Source organism: Pithys albifrons, chromosome 8, assembly GCF_047495875.1.
Source record: "Pithys albifrons albifrons isolate INPA30051 chromosome 8, PitAlb_v1, whole genome shotgun sequence".
NCBI classification, from domain to species: domain Eukaryota; kingdom Metazoa; phylum Chordata; class Aves; order Passeriformes; family Thamnophilidae; genus Pithys; species Pithys albifrons.
The window spans coordinates 21,676,540-21,695,126 of record NC_092465.1 but is presented as its reverse complement, the minus strand read 5'-3'; the positions used below and the strand labels follow the sequence as shown (position 1 = coordinate 21,695,126).

Below are 18,587 nucleotides of genomic sequence, written 5' to 3'. Positions count from 1 at the left end.
CTTGACATCTGGGACTGACCATAATCAGCACAGATGAGGGAATGAGTCCTGCAGTTCTTATTTTCTGACACGGGAGAAATATTCCATATTCATTTCCTAGTTTTCTATATCTTCCTTTTTATATGTACCTCTGGGATCCCTAGAGTTTGTAAGGCTTTGATACAATTTACCTCAGTGCAAGTATTGAGCTGACCCTTTTGTTAAGCATCCCTTAACTAGTAAGCCTCAAAATCATTTGAGTGATTTAAGCCTCTGCTCTCACATCACACCAGCTATGTCAGTGGATAGAAACTACTACAGAATGGACAAGGTTAAAGAGAATTTAAATCTACTGCCACCAGCCTGTGCCTTATATTATACAAGGAAAAAAAATAATGAGTAATTACCTGTGTTAAAATCTCACACTGCTCACTGATTTCAGTATGATACTGATTTCAGTATGGAGAGAGGGGAGGAACCAGACTAAGGGAAAGAGCAAACATTGAACCTTACAGCTCTGGTTATAACCAGGAAAAGACATCTACCAGAACTGTTCTAAGGCAAGCAAAGGACATTCTCTTTTTGAACCCATTTATTAATCCATATGCCTAATAAATTGATAATGTCTGAGGTTTGGCTTGTTTTAAGTTGCTGAATGCTCATTCAAGAGAGTGCCTCCATAAGGAAGGAAAAATTTACATTCCACTAAATAGGACTTGTAGGTTTTATTTTTCTTGCTACCTATAGTTAACACTTATACAATACTTTTACAAAATATTTTATAAACTACACAAGACTGTGAGACTCAAAAGTAATAATATATATTATGATACGATAAGCCTTGCTTTCAGTTTGTATCAATCTGCATAAGATCTTCCACCGCCACAGATCTCATTGACAAAGATCTCTAAACCTTTTTAATGCAGGCAGGTTTAAGCTATAATGGATTGTTAAAATGTCAATATTAAAACATATCCATTGATCTAAGAAATGGTATCTCATTATTTGCCTCACCCATTATATAGTACATGCAGAAAGCACCCATTCAAATGCAGAATGGATGCACACACTCTATAGCACACACAACCACATCAACTGCTGTAAAGCAACAAAAACTCATGGTTAAAAGGAAGCTTCCAAGGGCTTACTATTTCTCCCAATAACCTGGAGGCAAACAGTAATAATAGATTAACCTCTTGTGTAAGGAAGAAAAAGCACAACACATCTGAAAAGACATAAAGGACTGAGATGATAACACTGAACAAAGATCAGAAAGGGGCAATCTTCAAAATAACCTCGTTCACATATGACCTCATGGTAAAGAATGCTCTGTGTCAAATCCAGAAGTTGAGAACTGTAAGCAAAGCCCTACACAGCTCATCACTTGGTTTTGGGGTGTTTTTTTTGTATTTTCAGGAAAGGACACTGTCAACCAGGCAATTTGACACAGAGGTTTGACAAGGCAAATCTAAATTTATGCAGTAACATATCCACACACAATATCTGCAAAGATACAATTCTGATTAGATAGATAGCAGATTATATACACATATGTATCTGCAAAGACATAATTCTGTTATGCATTTTTTTCTCTCTGTGACAGATGAGAATCAGACACATACTTGATAGTTTAAATGTATGTTGGGGAAAAAAGCCAGAATCTATTCTCTAAGCTTCAAATCTTATGATTCTTCTATGAAAGATATTTTTACCTAATGAAAATGAACTAATGAAAGACCAGAAGTCTGTATTCTGAAATAATATTCACAGGCTCCCAGTTGTGTTTTGCAATATATGTTTTTGCCATTTAGCATATTATGCTTAGAGATACCATATTTAATAATACAATCTGCTGAGGATGAAAAGCACTTTCTTTGCTAATAAAAAAGCTGGTTATAGAAAGTGCAAGTTTGGCAGTAAAGCTTTCAAGAAAAATTGCAGCTTGAAAACATCTGCAGACTTAAAGTGTATGCATTTCAGTTTGTCAGATGTTCTTCTGTAATTTAAATATTTTAAGAATTAATCAAAATAATTTACTTTCTTGAAAATCAGATCAATTCGTATTTTTCAACTTTACCTCTAACCATGATAAAATATGAGAAAACCAATAAAGGCATTACTTAACAGGGAGACTGACATGCTTTCTGAATGTTTCTATTCCTTTTTATCAAGGAAGAATCCTCAAAGCTTTCTGCAATATAATTTATAGCTTTTGAAGTGCTAATAAACATATAAACATTTACATGAGCTGTAAATAGGAATGACAATAGATTTTTGCATATTTTGTCTAGTATAACAGGATTCAACAGGGCCTTCAGTGTGATAGTCATTATTACAGTGATACAGAATTGCACCTAAAAGCAATGACATGGTAGGGTCGCTTAAGAGAAATCACAGCTACATAGCCTTACTCCATCTCACCCAGTGATCAGTGATAGAGTCACAAAATGTTGCTATTGAAATTCAGAATAAACTGGGAGACTGAGACACAAATCAATTTGTAGGGATGACACATAAGAACATACATCAGGACAGTTAGTTCCAGAGAGACATGAGGAAAGATCAGGCCTTTCCAGTCAGCTTGTTATTCTTCAGTATTTTCAGTTGCTTAAGGGGTGTCTGAAGTGCCACTGTCTGTCACCATAAACCAAGCAGAACAACAAAGAAAGGGACACTCACAAAGTTAAAACTAACTGGATCTTCTGCAAGAATTCTGCCTCACTGACCATACTGATTATCATACAAAATGGCATGGCAAATTATCTGAAGCAGTGTGGACCATTATTGATTATGAATGTTTCAGCCATGATGCCATTACTTAGCAAAAAACATAACATATTAAGGCTCTATCAAAACACTTGTACACTTCCATCAGTGCATATCACACCAAGAGAAAGACTGCATTACTGAAGTGAAAAATCTAGTTCCTGACAGTGGCCAGGAAGGTTACCTTAGAACACTGTCAAAAACAGTATTCACAAAATCTGCAACCACTCAAACTATGAAGAGATTAATACACTTACATGAAAGCAGCAGTCATTGTGTTGCTATGCTGTCAAACATGGCTTGTTCTGATGCATGTTTGGCTACTGAGGATAAAATGCTGTTTCATACTTGTTTAAAATCTACTCAACTAGAAAGAGCAACACTTGTTAAAATTACAAATGTTTGACACAGTAAAACAAGAAGGAAGACCTAGAAGCACATTACAAAGATGGCTAAAACCAATAAACAGCAGCACCAAAGGTGAGACTCTGCCCACATTTAGTTCCATGTGTATCAAAGCAGTTGTGCTGTATTCACTTGAAATACACTCAAGCTCACACCAGCAAAACTGAGAGTGCTACTTAGCACTGCTTGGCATAACAGTTTTGGAATCTTTCCCTGCTACTCACTTGCCTGGTTTATCAGTATTCACACAGAAGGTATGAAGGTGGGATGTTAGCTATTTTCAAAGCTTTGCTCACATCTTGCCAGTTCTGTGTTTACTGTCATACTCTAAAGCTGGGCAGGGGGACCTTTTATATTCCTCCTCCTACCACGTGTTCCTATAGGAAAAAAAAATCTCCTTCTTGCCTATCATCACTTCATTTTTCAATGTCTCTCACACTAGATCTGTTTCTTTGCACACAAATTTGAATTGGTTATCAGCTGAAGATTTGCAGACAGCATAAAGCAACACATTCCACACACTGAGGTCCTTCCACATCTTCCTTTTGTGTTGTATTCTGTGTCTCATAACATGGAATAATTCTTTCTTATTCTGACAAGGTGGCTATTTGGGAGGTTGGTGAACACAGTATTCCAGCTACACTGAAAATGAAGGCTACCACAATTGGATCACTTTTACATTTCTTAAATAAAACCCCTTTAAAGAGACAAATTATCAAGGAATCATTGAGCAGTCAGTGGAGAGTGTGACATGAAGCAGGTAAAGACAGCCGAGTGTTTCATGACCACCTTTTCATACTTTTGTGAGTCTCCAAGCACTTCAGTATTTTAAATCACATGATCACCCATGCTGCAGAGCTAAATATTCTGTATTTTATTAACTATAGTTTTATACCTCTACTATGTTTGCCTAAGGGAAATCAGTAAATCAGAACAGAGACTTCTGCAATTGATTACTGGGCAGTAAATGGGCAGAGTGGTATACCATAAATCAATCTGATAGTTTAGGGGCTGGACATGAATCTGATTTTTTTTCTTTGATTCCCCCATTTCAGTATTTCATTTCTCAGATCAAATTTAATCTCTCACTCAAATGAATCTGAAAGAATTTTTTAGTATGTAATACTCATTGGTGAAAAGGTGTATTAGGAAGTACTGACATTTACATGAGATACTCCTTAAACATGTTGAAGTATTCAGGAGTCTACTGGAAAAAGAAGCAAGAACATTTTCAAGTAACAATGCAACATATATTTTCCAACAGCCAAAGGCAACTAAAAGGTTACCTCCCTGAAATGCTGCCTGTTGCATTACACTGCAAACCACCACATGAGATACAGTAACATCCTTTGATAAACAATGTACTTACAATATGACCAAATGGATAAACCAAATGAAAATCCTTACATGTGTATTTTAAGGAGTGTATTTTTACAGTACCTTCTTAATTTCTACTGCCATAATCCCAGTACATGAAATGAGGCATACACTTAGATTAAATCGTGATATGAAGGACATGATTAGATAGACCTTAAAACAACAAACTGATATTCCATGCAAAAGCACTGAGAGCTGTGGTCTCAATTCTGATGAACTTAAGCTTTATTCAGAAACCTCAGTGAACAGTGCTACAGCCATTTCATCCATGTATTTCCTACACAGCATTCCACTGAAATGGCATGTAAAATTTCTTCTATTCTGACAGATCAGTTTTTAAACTACCTCGTTAAAAACTAACATTCACAATGCTCAAAAAACCAAGCCAGTAAGAAAGCTGCTTCCCTCAAAGCCATCATTACAGAGCAGTGATGTCTGCTGAGGGCTACTGAATTAATACTAGTGGGCAAAAACAAGAAGCAAGTTACACTACAGTTGTCAGACTAGAAGATGTGTAAATGCTGCTGAATATGAATTTAAAAAAAAAAAAATTAAAATAGTCATTCTGACCTTACAGGGGCCAAGTCTCTCTCTCTCCAAAGTTACTGCATTCTGAAGCAATGGCTGCTCTTCATTTATTCCAGTTGAAATGTTTCTCAAGGCATGTTCGGTAACTCCAAACATAACCTTATTCCACACAAAAGGAAATTGGTTATTTGTTTGTTATCCAAGGAAGGCTGAGTAATACACTGTGGTAGGAAAGACCTCTAAAAATAAGTCACCTCTCAGCAGATTCCCTCCCTTCCTGTCTGGGTTTGATTCAGTTTGCAACTGCACAAAAGGACAAAGCTTGAGAATGAACTATGGAGAACTTCTGTAATGATCACACAGCTCAAATGAATTCACTTCACTCCTACTCTGTTTAAAAGAATCTGCTATTAGGGGTGGAGCAAGCCAGTGACCCAAAGGGATGTGCATGACCAGAGCTCCTCATGCATAGCCTTCTGCTTTATTTTTGGATGTATTTTCCTTTGTGCTTTGGAATAGTTTTTTCAGGCAAGGTAACTAGCACCACAATCCCACTTACCCATGCTAAAGAAGGAAAGCAAGTACTTATCAACACAAATAGCATCTTGGAAGTCTACAGTGTTCTAAAAGTAACAAGTAACTTTTTTTTCCTGTTTGTCAGTGCTCCTCAGAGACCAAAGCCAGGGACAATTGGTCCACAAAGGCACATCCCAATGATTCCTACAACCTCCTAGAGCTCCTTCATCAGGGCACAGTGTTAAGCTGTGTGAGAATCTCACCGGAGATTTCATCATCTTTAATCTGCTTTAACAGCCGTTGACAGACAAGAAGCCACAAAGGATGAGCAAGCAGAGGAGTTCAACAGATGTGTCCGAACAGGATGATGCTACTGCAACAGACACAGACACTAGAGACAAGATCAGGTCATTTTAACTGGTAATTGTTGTTCTCAGGACAATATCATTTGTTTTCACGAGCATTCCCTGACTGTTAGAAATGAAGGTTGCATGAAATTTTTCTGTACTTAAAAAGCTCATTGAATGTGGGGTTCTGTGTATTACAGAAGGCATCTTACTATACTTCTGATAAAGCATATCCTCTCTCTTCTTCAAAGAGTAATTAAATTTATAAAAATGACAGAAAAACACTGATAAAAAAAAAGTCTATTTAGTAGTAGCTATCTCTCTCTTTCTGGTATAGACTCAATTGAAATAGTACACAAAGAAAGTAATACCTTTGCTGTATATTGTTTAATAAACTTGTCAATAAGCCACATCTGACCTGCAACTTGTTCTACCAATACAATTGCTTCTTAGAGCAATACAGCTAATACAGAGTAAGTCAGTTTTCAATTTAAACAGCACTCAAAAAAACTCTACAAACTCACAATATGAAGTCTCAGAGATTCTGAAAATTCTTTCTAAACTTAGAAATAATTAAAATAGATGTGCATTGTATCTTTCTCTCTCTTCAAATGTAGTTTCAGAATATACACTAAAAGTTTCAAAAGCAGTATAAATAAATATCTGTCCTTCAAAGAACTGCATAGATTTGAGGTAGAAAAACATTTGTTGCAAATGTGAAATTCATCAGTAAGTTTCAGTATTAACAAAATTTTACTATAAAAGAAGATAGCTCATAGCTCTTAGTCCTAGGATTTCAGATCAGTTGCACAACACATTAATGTCAATACTGAATCAATTAATGTTAGTTCATGTTCCAAAGTTATGTTCACAACCTAAAAATTACAAAGAATATTAAAAATTGCAGTATTGGATTTTCCATGCTCTGCAGGTCAAAAATCTTAAACTGGCTAATAGAGTTTTGATTTGTTCTTTCCCCCATAGAGTGAAAAAGAGTAAACTTCCACAGAAAGTTTCCTGGAGAAAAATGGACAAAAAATGAAAAAATCATACCAAAAATGTATTTTTGCACTTTAATTATTAATCATTACAATCCTGTACACATAAAATCAGTAACCAATTTTAAGAATTCCAATGCTGCAATTTATTTAGGTTGTTCTTATAATACAGTATTACATTATTTTGGAATTATTCCACAGGATTTTTCCTGAATAAATTACTTCTTTCATGAATTAAATTTTCATTAGTTGGTGAGTTGAAATTTGCATGCAGTAGATTTTAGTTTTTACTGTATCTGGATTGTAATGACATTGTTGCCTTTTCCCATTTTTCTGTGGTACCACAGATATTAAATATCTATTATCTGTTCTTGACTTTGTGTGGGTTTTCATGAAAAACAAATTAAAACAAATCTGAACAGCACATCGTGGTACCAATAACAATTTCCCAATACAGACTATCACAGCAAAGATGAATCTTAGGATAAAGCAGAGAGAATAAAGCAGCATCCACAACATAAAAATGTCTCCCTTTAGAAAAGTATTTACTTTTCTTCAGGCAACAATAACACCAATAATCATATGCTATTACTGCTATTGCCAGTATAGTTGAGGGGATTTTTCTTAAATAATTTTCTGTCTGCTTTAAACATTTTCTGTTTATAATACCTTAGCTGCAGTTTATGCAGGCTCTGGGATTATCAGACTGCAAGGAAATAAATATTGCCTTGAAAAAACAACCAGTTCTACCTTAGATGAACCAGCAAAGTTGTATTTCATGACCTAATTTCTTAGGACCACAAGGATAGCCTCCTTGAAAGAAAGCACACCAAAATATATCAAAAGTTCACTACAAAACAGCACAAGAGGCAAAGAAGAATCACAAACCTAAACTGTGGTCTGTGACTGACACCTGCAGCATTTGTAACATATTCTACGGCACAATTTTATAAAAGCTGCAACATACAAGATGTGTGCTAAAGCTCCCTATGATCATTCCCAATACTTTTTACACATATGACCTTTTCCAAAAGCATCTATCATCAAAAACTTCATCATAATCAGAAAAATTGCTAGAAACAGTAGTGCACTGATGCTTAAAGAGCCAAAGATGTTGGCACTTTTGTCTTAACTCCAAATATGTTACAACGTTCAAAATTTTTAAGAAGGGAACTTAACATCCACTCCTCCAATAACCCTGATAGGAAAACAACAATCTCTGAATGTTTAGCAGAAAATTCATATACACAGGAGAAACGACTGTGCTTATATCAATTAAAAGTGATTTTGTTAAAAAAATGCTATGGGAGAAACCTACAACTGGATTTATTCTCCTCCCTCATTACCTTATAAAGCACTGTTTACATTCTCAAATTTCTGACCACTGGCAAGTACTGCATGTGTTAAAACAGGTGAGACCTCTGGCATATTTCATCTTCTAATGTCAAGGCCTAAAACTATAAAGCAGCTGCTGTAGAGAAAAAATTTGTGAACTGCAGAAGAAGATTGCCTTTCCAAATTCTTCACATTTGCTACCAGACTTTACTAGCTGTAAAGTCTTGTATTTTACCTGTAGAAATTGCCAAAAAAACCCCAGTACAAGTCATGGCTATGCAATTCAAAGAATGATATCTGATATTGCCAGAGCAATAATGGCAAGCATGTTTCATTCCCATTGTGGTCTTTCACCCCTTGGTCATGCTGCACCTTTAACGGCACCAAGGTAACACTGCAGACAGGGGATGGGAGTGCTGCTTCCTCTATCAGTGTAGCTAGTTATAGATTTTATTTTTTTCTGATACTGACTTTACTACTGCTTTGGGGCAATTATTTGGAGTATAATACTGCTCTTTCTCAGGAAAAGAAAGCCAAAAAAACCAAAAAAAATCCATCTGTCTGCTTTCAGGAGAGAAGCTGAACTAAAATGTTACAACCAGCATCTATTAATTTAATATATTTGGTGTCCCTAGACCTGAAACTTTACGACACTGTCACACCATCTGACAGCTCTACACAACATCAACACTTGTACAGGCACCATTTAAAACAAGCTGGCAGTACAAACTGGCAATACTGTAGGCCAGGCCAAAAGGAACCAGAACACTTCTCAAACCAAATATAATTATTACAAAAATGCAGACAGATTCAAGTTCAGTAACTTTCTATGGTAAGATGTTAATGAAGTCTTCTCTGGATACCAAAGTACATGCAGATAATAGAATGAAGAACCTCAGCAGTGTGCTCTCCAGAAAGGAAAGTTTTAAGGGAATTCACGTGTAATCAGTACATTAATTTTTAAGTGATTTTGATCCATCTGCAAATTCTAAACCCCTTACTGCTGGTGATGAGACAGAAGTGAAGGAAAATAATTTAAAATTTCAGAGTATATTAAGGATAAACTCTCTTCATAAATGCTGGCAATAAAAGCAAGTTTAAGGCTAAGAAAGCAACACCTGCAGTATACAAAAATTCTATCAGAAACTTCACCTGAGTTATTTCATTAGAAGAGGCCTACAAGGCAGAAATACAGGAATATGTAATCATGCAGAATATGAAGTACTAAAGAGAATTAAAAACTTCTCTTTTTTCCCAAACTAATTCAAATGAATTATACTTTGCTTATGTTATAAATGTGCTTTTATTTCATTATAAACACTTAACTTTTTAAGGGTTTTTTTTCTGCATTAACTGCAAAGAAATCTGAATTTACCTCCCAAAGTGCTTTAAAGTCCTTCTGCTCAATGCGAAGGAGCTCACTGTATTCTCTGGTAACAATGGTGGCATGGCGAGGAGTGTTATCCAGAATGGACTCTCCAAAAGCAGTTCCAATTCCCAGAGTGCATATTGTCACAGCATCCTTTAAACAAAAACAAATAGGACACATATAAATATTCCAGGATGTTTCAAGAGTCTTTGTGTCACATTTTCCAACAGCATTACCTTAAGATTCTTCAGCAAATCTGCTTTAAAAGAAAATCAGTTAAAGTGCCAAACAAAAAAAAAAAAATCAAATGCTGATTAACAACACAGGAAGCACTAATGTGGTAACAAGTTGGATTTGTGTTTTCTATAACCCTCAGCTGAATTAGTCATTTCCCTCTGCAAAGCTGAGAACACAAGAGTCACCTTCACGTTTGGAAGGAAGTATGACCTCCATTCATCTACCTCTAAACACTGCTGTGATGATGAGATCTTGAGAAATCTCAGGTGATGAGAAGATAACTAGAGTCAAAATGCAATCTTGGAAAATAATTTCTGTCCTACATAGGCTACCCTCATCAGAAAGAAAATTTGCCTGTTATGTTTTCTCAGTCAACATAACTTTCAATTATAATATCCTCTTTCATTTCTAATGCATTTCTTTGTTATACAAGGTCTGTGAGCAACACAGCTGTACAGTTAAACCAACTCCTGGCCTTTCTGTTGAAAATGCCAGTAAATCTCTCAATTGCTAATGGATATTTGCCAATTAAGTACCAGACCAAAAAAATATTTTCACAAAAAACAGGGATTTCAAGGAAACTATTAAAGTCCAAACAACCTGAAATAGATGTATCCATGTACAGAGTATTCAGAAGGGTCCCAAACAAACGGTAAAGGCCATTTCAAAAGTCTGTATGAGCACATGTCATTTATGAGATTGAAAGATACCTAAATCAATCTCCCTTGGCCAAGAACTCCTCTGTAATAGTTCCAATAAAAATTGTGAGCTACTGCAGACAAAAAATTAGACTGCTAGCAATTAAAGAACTTGCTGAATCAAGATCTTTAGATACATGTACTATTTTAGACTGACAAGTTGCTATGTTCCTGAGCACAGGCTTGAAGTTGAACATTACACATCTTTTTCTAAGTTGGGCCTTAACTGACTGTTATGTAATTAAAACAAACAGCAACAGCATTAAAAATTTAAAATCATACAAACTCTACTTGACAAAGGAAATCCTATGTGCACACAAATACACATAAACATATAAAAACACATGCTAGCTTTACTTAATACAACATGAGAAATATAGTTTAATCCTAATATGAAGGATTCATGAAATGTCTACAAAAATCAAAGCAGAAACTTTTGTGATCCTTTTGGTTGATAATCTAAGAGAGATGCATGACCATATTTCAGCATCATTTGTTGTGTTTAAAATTGCACTGTTTTCCTTTCATGCATCTAATAAGTTGTAATAGGCAAATGTTATTAAGATCAAGTTAGTAGCTTTATAATTGTAATACAAAGACAAAAGCCCATAATAGTCCAGTTCCCTGAATCATAGAAAATTGCTTTTACACAAATGTTACCATATAAAATTATATGTTCAGGAAAACAAATTCAATTATGTCTCAGAAAAGATCTAGGAAGAATTTACCACTGTCAGAAATAAATTTTCAAGGAAGGCAAATATGAACAGGTATTGTTAACAGAAAGAATATTTGGGAATGATCACTTAGGCAGCTAAATAAAAGTCTCTACAAACAGACTACAATACAGCTTGTACATTAAAGTTCTGCCTTAACAAGATCACCTTTTAGAGCTGAAACACTATATATGTGCTACCATACTCACAACTGCACTCCAAGGAGCTACAAAGAAAACATGCCTACTGGTCAGACAGAGCTGATCTCCAGACGTCCAATACATTATTCTCAAATCTATCTAGAAAGTTCCGATAAAAGAACTCTCTTTAGGGCAGGACAATCAAAAAGCCTGGAATAAAAGAAACTTTTCCATTAGGTGGATCATAAACAGTGTTTATATCTTCCAACTTTTTCTCACCCTTTCCCCCTCCCCACAAAAAAATAGAATCCATTTGAAACACTTCACCTTCTTTTGACTGTTTACAACCCTAAAGAATATATCTCTAAAGACAGAACAGAGATAAGAAAAGTACTGGTCTTGGATAAGGAATGATGTTATAAGAGAAATTCTGATGAAGCAGCTGTTCAGCAGGAGAAATAAATTAACACTGTGGGGTGTTATGCCAAGAGGTTGAAATGGTCCTGTCTCCATTCATTAAAGAAAAGTCTTAGCTTCTATCAAATTCTTTCAGGTTTTTTCCCCATCCATCACTGTTCTCCCTAGAGGTGCAGTTTCACATGTAGCTATGGCGAAGGCCCATGTGTCTTCTTCAAGACTTCAGAGCCCCATTCTCTCGCTGCCCCTTGTTTCTACATCTCCAGCCTCCTGGGGGAACAGGTGTTCTTCCTATTAGGCCTGTTAACCTTACACTCAAGACTCTCCTGCTGTTCAGTGTAGACTTCAGGAGGATTGCGGGCAGCTCAAAACTCAGTTTGCTGTTCCCCTCTGCAGTCCTAGAAGCAGCAGGGGGTTCTAGCTGCTGGTAACCAGCTAACATTCACACAGCTATTTAAAAGGCAGTATGAGAGACTTTTAAAAGGTGAGATTGTTTCCATTGCTGTCTGTCCTCTGAACACACTATAAAATGGCAGCATTCAGAGGCTGCTTGTGTATTCAGTTTCACTCACTCTTACTGCCAAGTGAGACACATGCAGTGAAAGAGTTGTTAAACCTCTCTCTTACACCCCTCTCAATCTAAAACATTATTGAATTTGTAAGATCATTCTATGGAATGGATGAAAATCAGAAACAAGGCTCTACTTTATTTCCTCCCCCACCATCACAAGGCTCATTCCCATATGCTCCTCCCTGACTTGTGACACCTTTTGTTTTTCAACCTGGCAAACAGAATTTTTGTACTATGTGTAAAGAAAATCTTAGTGTCTGAAAGAGAAATGAAGGAAATAGGGGAAAAACTACGAGTGTAGGCTCAAAGGGATTAAGGACATTTCTTTGAAATTTTAGTTTATTCAACATTTTAAGTTTATAAAGGAGTTGATGTAGCTAGTTTATTTTTAATTTCATCATTTTCTCACACCTTGCACCTTTATCTCACTTCTGCACCTGTGTCCCTCTAGGGACCATCTCCATGTTTAATTGGAGATTTGCAAAAGCTGGCATTTTGAGAAGTTTGCTTATTATTACTATGACACAGTTCAGTTTGTTATCAGCAAAAATTTCCTTTTATAATGAGAAACCAAGGATATACATGAAAGTAAACTACCTATGAAGTGCTTTTTCTGTTCTATTACCTTTACTGAAGTGTTTCAGCCATTCATGTGGTAAATCCTTACCAAACTATTTCTAACAATAACAGAAATACTATTCTCTGCTAAAACTGCAGTCTGCAAACATATTTTAGGCCACCTACACAAGACAAGGTGATTTGCTCAAAGAGGCATTATGCTTCTAGAAAGACTGTGGCCAGATTCTCTTCTAGTACCTACTTAAAACATATATGGTTCAGATTAACTGTACCGTAACAACACATTCATTATTTCCATTCCTTTCTGTTTGATCTTCCAAAAACTACCTGCAATGTCTTGGACTTTTTCCTAGGTCACCTGGCAGAGAGAAATGAAATGATTTTTCTATATTAACTTTCAGTAAGTTAAGTTCAAAACCAAAATTAACACAACCACAACACTGTGGAGCTGAGCATGAGCCAACACACCCAGCTTGTCAGCTGAGTATATTAGTCTAGCCAATCTCTGCCAAAGTGGGTAAAGCAGTTATGCTGAAATTAAACACTTCAAAGCTAGCTCAGGCATATTTACACTACACGACAAATTACAGTATGAACCTATCTCACAACTTCCCATAGGTTATCACCAAAATACATAATGGCTATTTACATGCATACATAATGGCATTTACATGCTAGAAAGCAGTATTGCAAAAAAACTTTCCTGTTTAAATCCCTTTCCCTGTTGCCACTTCCATCTTATCACATGCCTCCTTTGTCCTCGGTTTCAAACAGCCATGAAATTCTTCCATTTCTTACATGGACATGTGAACCTCTTTTTTTCACAGTCACTATTCTCAGCAACCCCACTGACTTATTTGGCTTTTCACCCCCCTGCATCCTCTTACAACTGACACTGCTGTATCATCCAAGCACTCACAGGTCCTCCTTTAAAGCTTTTCTAAAAATGGCTAATTATTTGTTAAGTCAATGCCCTGTGTTCAGTTTGGTCTGTTTTTAAAAATCCATCAGCTTAAAAAAACTCCATCAAAGCTGGCAATAGGCCCCAGTGCACACCATGATTCAGCTGGCAAACTACAGCAAAACTGCAGATCAAATTACTATTTGGTCTTTGTCTTTCTTCTCTTCATTCCTTCACATTTTATCAGATAGCAATATAAATCTGAGTCATTTTGGGTAAAAGTCTGTGAATCTAATTCATTAAATCACAATGTTGCAGAATTTAACAATGGCGTAACACTGATGCTTCTGTCATATGGCATTTATTCCCAGCTTTATTCTGAAATATTGCCAACAGTCATCCTTCAACGTTTATTTTCAAAACAGAATTCACAAATTAAACATACACAAGGCATTCAGCAGTATTTTTATGAGAATATCTAACCAGGAATATCTCTAAGAGGAACTTCTATTACCATATATCTCAGTCATAACATTGGGTACCAAATAAAAAATTGAATTCAGAATCTGTTCATAATTGAGGGTAAAGACATTTTTCTGATAAATTCTGGAGAAGCTGCATTTTCTGTTTATTTTAAAGGTGACTTAACTATGACCCTGAGATTAGTTCAGTTGGTTAAAACTTGGTTGTAATAATGTCAAGGTCATGGGTTCAATCCCCTGTGAGGGCCATTGACTTAAGAGTTGGACTTGATGATCTTTGTGGGTCCCTTCCAACTCAGAATAGTCTGTGATTCAGTCTTTCTGTGACTTTCAAATACACTTTTTATTAGGATATTTGCTACAAACAAGTTGAGGCAAGACCAAAACACTTCATTACAGTTACCTTTGCAATTCACAGTGGGACACTTTTACCTTTAAAAAGTCCTCTTCAGTCTGTCCTTGATTGTTGAAGACGCAGAAAATTTATAATTAGTTTGCACAGAAAGCAGACCAGACACCACTCAGGATGTACTGGGCAGGTAATCCTGTCAGATCTCTGTATCCATTCCAATGGCAAATGAAATTACCAACAGCAGCTAGCATACTTTACCATCTCAGTGGAACCAAACTAACAGTAAAAGAGACATTTTCTCCAGCCAAACTTTTTAAAACAGGTATCTGGCAAATAGTCGAATATGATTTTCAGAATAGCCATTTCAGTACCAAGCATTGCCAGCACCCGGTTTGTTACGTGTTCTAACACTGCCCTCTTGTGACAGAGCATAGCTTTGTAAGCAGTCAGAAAGGATTTTTGCAAACCAGTATGAAAGCAAAGCATTATGAGGTCCTAAATACATGTTTGTCTTCATTAAAGCACTTAAATCAGTAGATTCAATGATTCCTGATATCATATTATCAAATAATAGATAATGTCAATATTTCTCTATGTGAATTCTCAACTTGGTCCTAATCACCACTACTAATATTTTCCGTGAGAAATCAGACGTCTGTATGAGTAAGCTAATGTCCAGCAAGATGTGTGTGAACTAACACCTCACTAGTTACACTGAAGTCTTGATCCATTAGTGCATTTCTAGTGTAAGACATGTAACTACGTACCTCTGGAGGAACAATGGTCATTATGACGCTCTTAGTAGGCAACAAATGCACAATAACTTTACTGCACTTCTAATAGGAGAAAGCTACCAAACACCAAAGGAGACTGCATAAAGAGTTAGCACATTAAATCCCAGCACTGATGAAATTTAAGTTCCCCATGCAGACAGATAAACACCTAGTAAAAGTGGGACTCATTTTTAGTAAAGAGATCTGATTTTCCATATTTACATTAACACTGGAGGCATCATCATATAAGCATAGGGTAATTCAAGCTGCAAGAAAACTCAGGAGGTCATCTAATACAACTTCCTGTTCATCTTAAGTATTAAAAGATGTCATTAATTTATTAATCATGTCTAAAGACATTTCAACCACCAGGAACTTAGATACAAACTTAGCTTCTGTCTTAAAAAGATGACATAATCCTGTACTTTTACATGAGACTATGAACTTCCAAACTCAGGTAAACTTCATCTCTTCTTCCCTGCTGGAAGTTTCTCATTAGCCCAAGTGCCATTGATGGTATAATAGCAACAGCAGAGCAATTAGTTATTACTATGAGTTTGCAAAGGAAACTTTGGTTCCTGAGTGATGTTACTGGAAAATGTGCTGCAGGGAAGGTTACAAGCACCCCATAGCTGAAGCACAGGTTACCCATTCCCAGTTGGAAGCACATTGCTGACAACCAAGTCTGTCAGGGTTGCCCTGACAGCAGTACAATACTGTATTTCCTCCACCATCTGGCTATGGAGTGAGCACAGCAGGCAGGGAGTGCTAGCAAGTACTTCAAGCCCAAGAATGAAGAGCGTCATGCCAACAATGAAGTACACACAAGACTGGAATGGGCACCCAGGAACTACAGGCAGGAGAAGGAGCAGGAGACCAAGAACGGACAAGAAGAGACGCAGTATAATCCCCAAGCTGGAGCAAAACCAGAATAAAAATTGGACTTAAATAACATTTAGTACTCCCCAAACACCAAACTTATCCAGATGTGCGTGGTAAATGCATGAGCGGGTGTCCTGTTGGCAGTGAGGCTGTGCCCTACTGCAAGTAGGCAGTGGTAAGAATTCAGTTCCTTGTTCTTGTGAGAATGAAACGTGAGGTTAAGAAACTACTGCAGAATGTAATTTCTATAGCTAGAACTGTAGTTCTGTAGTTTCATATTGGCAGGAAAATGAAGTGAACTTAAACAAGCAGAAAAAATATTTACCTTATATTCATTAAACATCTGAAGTGTTCCATACTCCAGCTAACAGAACAAATCAACATTCCAAACAGATTCTCAATTTAACTTCCAGACTCAGATTGTGCAGATGATTCAGTAAAGGGCATTGATCCTTAACAACAGTGTAGTGCCATCTTTTGGCAAACATCAGAAAATATTCCTGATTGCTCCAGACCTGAACAGAAAAGGGTCTTGAAAGAGCCCAGTACTGTTCCAAATTGTGACAATACCAATGACAGCCAGGCCATGCCGAGAATTGCTCAAATTAGGCTAATTACACTCTCAATCAATCTCTACTTAGAACAGTGAAGAGGATGCTATAAATAATTATATGAAAGAAGTTCCTCTTGTATCTATCATATTACTGCAAGAAGTAGAAAGACTCTTTACTAACCACTGCCTTGACTTGCATTCTAACCCAATTTCCCTGGTGATGCAATGCTCAACAAAGTGAAAAAATCCAATTTCTGCTACAAACAAGAAACCCTCTTTAAACAGCTAAACTTTGTACAAAGAATACCCAAGTTACACATGCCATATTCAGTCAAGGTGGGGAAAATGGGTAGTGCTACACAGGTCCTGGGTACCCATACCACTCATGTGAGGGCACAAATCCCATGTCAGAAGTATAATCCCATGCTGAGCCACACAATGGGACAATCACAGATCTCAAGCACAGGAGCAGGGAATGGGACATGATGCCTTCCCAGAAGACAAAGCTCACAGCAAGAAGTGTTTGACTTGTCAGCATGACATTTGAAAACATGGGTGGCAGACTCTCTCCCGAAGAAGTCTCATCCTTTTGCATTTTTTTTCACTCTACCTTTTGTAAATCCAGGAGCATCAAGGTATTGAGAAACTGCTTGGAATTTGGGGAGAATTTTTCTTGTTCTGAACAGGTGTTACCTTCAGGCTCCTGGTCTAATATGGCAGCAGTTCCAATACTCTGCTATTATTATAATACTTCCTCATTCTTTCACTGAAGATTGCATTATCCTGTTATCAGACTACACTGTTAGTGGGTTTGGTTTGAACTTTCTAAACAAAAACTGAATTCAAATAGTTCTAGGGAATGAATTAACAACTCTTGGATCTTCAGGTTAACTTCATACGGCACTATTAGAAAAGACAGAGGAGTCTTGTTTCATATTAAAATGTAGACCCCTTTCCAGAGCATTACATTTCAGTTTTCTTGAAATCAATGGCATGATTTGCCTCCACAAAGGACAACTGAGACTAAAAGACAATCAGAGAAACAAGCCTGTGATGTGACAAAATATCTGTACAATGTATATCTGAACAATATCTGTCACTGTAAATCATATTCTTTCTTTGTACTACTGACTAGATAGTTTCACAGAAAAATCTATTTTACCTGGTGGTTGCTGGTATCAGAAACCTTCACATCCAGTGATCCTGTCAGAACAGCATACCAATTCGTCCCAATATCACCCTGACGGAATACTGGAGAGACGAAATCTTGTAAATAAGAGCTATCGTTTTTAGTTTAACAACAGTAACAAACATTTTCCCCATGTATTCCCAATACTGCAGTCACTATATAGTTTGCCATATCAGATTACTTCTTTACTATTACAATAATATTTCCAATGACACTGGAAATCACATATTTTAGTACTCTGGTCCATACACTGAGGAATCAATGAGAGCACATAGAACTGCTTCAGGCTTCTCCACAGTTTGCACCTCTTTGACTGTTCGCTTAGTGAATAAACCAACAAAACAAACAAAACAAAACAGAACAATGGTTTTCTGAACAACATCCCTTTCAAATTCATAATCTTCCAATGCAGACACAACTACTACTGACTTCAGTAAGAGTTCTGGCAAAACAGTAACTGCAGGACTTTGATGTCCA

At 36.5% G+C, this 18,587-nt stretch overlaps 1 protein-coding gene across 4 annotated transcripts in view; it reads right to left on the bottom strand.

The window, feature by feature from the left end:
- RAPGEF4 (Rap guanine nucleotide exchange factor 4) overlaps positions 1 to 18,587 on the bottom strand; it is a 155,396-nt gene that overhangs the window by 123,598 nt on the left and 13,211 nt on the right. For all 4 annotated transcript variants that reach the window (XM_071562028.1, XM_071562023.1, XM_071562022.1 and 1 more), the window contains exons 3-4: positions 18,084 to 18,172; positions 9,627 to 9,773 (exon numbers count right to left, since the gene is read on the bottom strand). In XM_071562028.1, the coding sequence (XP_071418129.1) occupies positions 9,627 to 9,773; positions 18,084 to 18,172 (236 nt within the window). The remainder of the gene's footprint in view (positions 1 to 9,626; positions 9,774 to 18,083; positions 18,173 to 18,587) is intronic.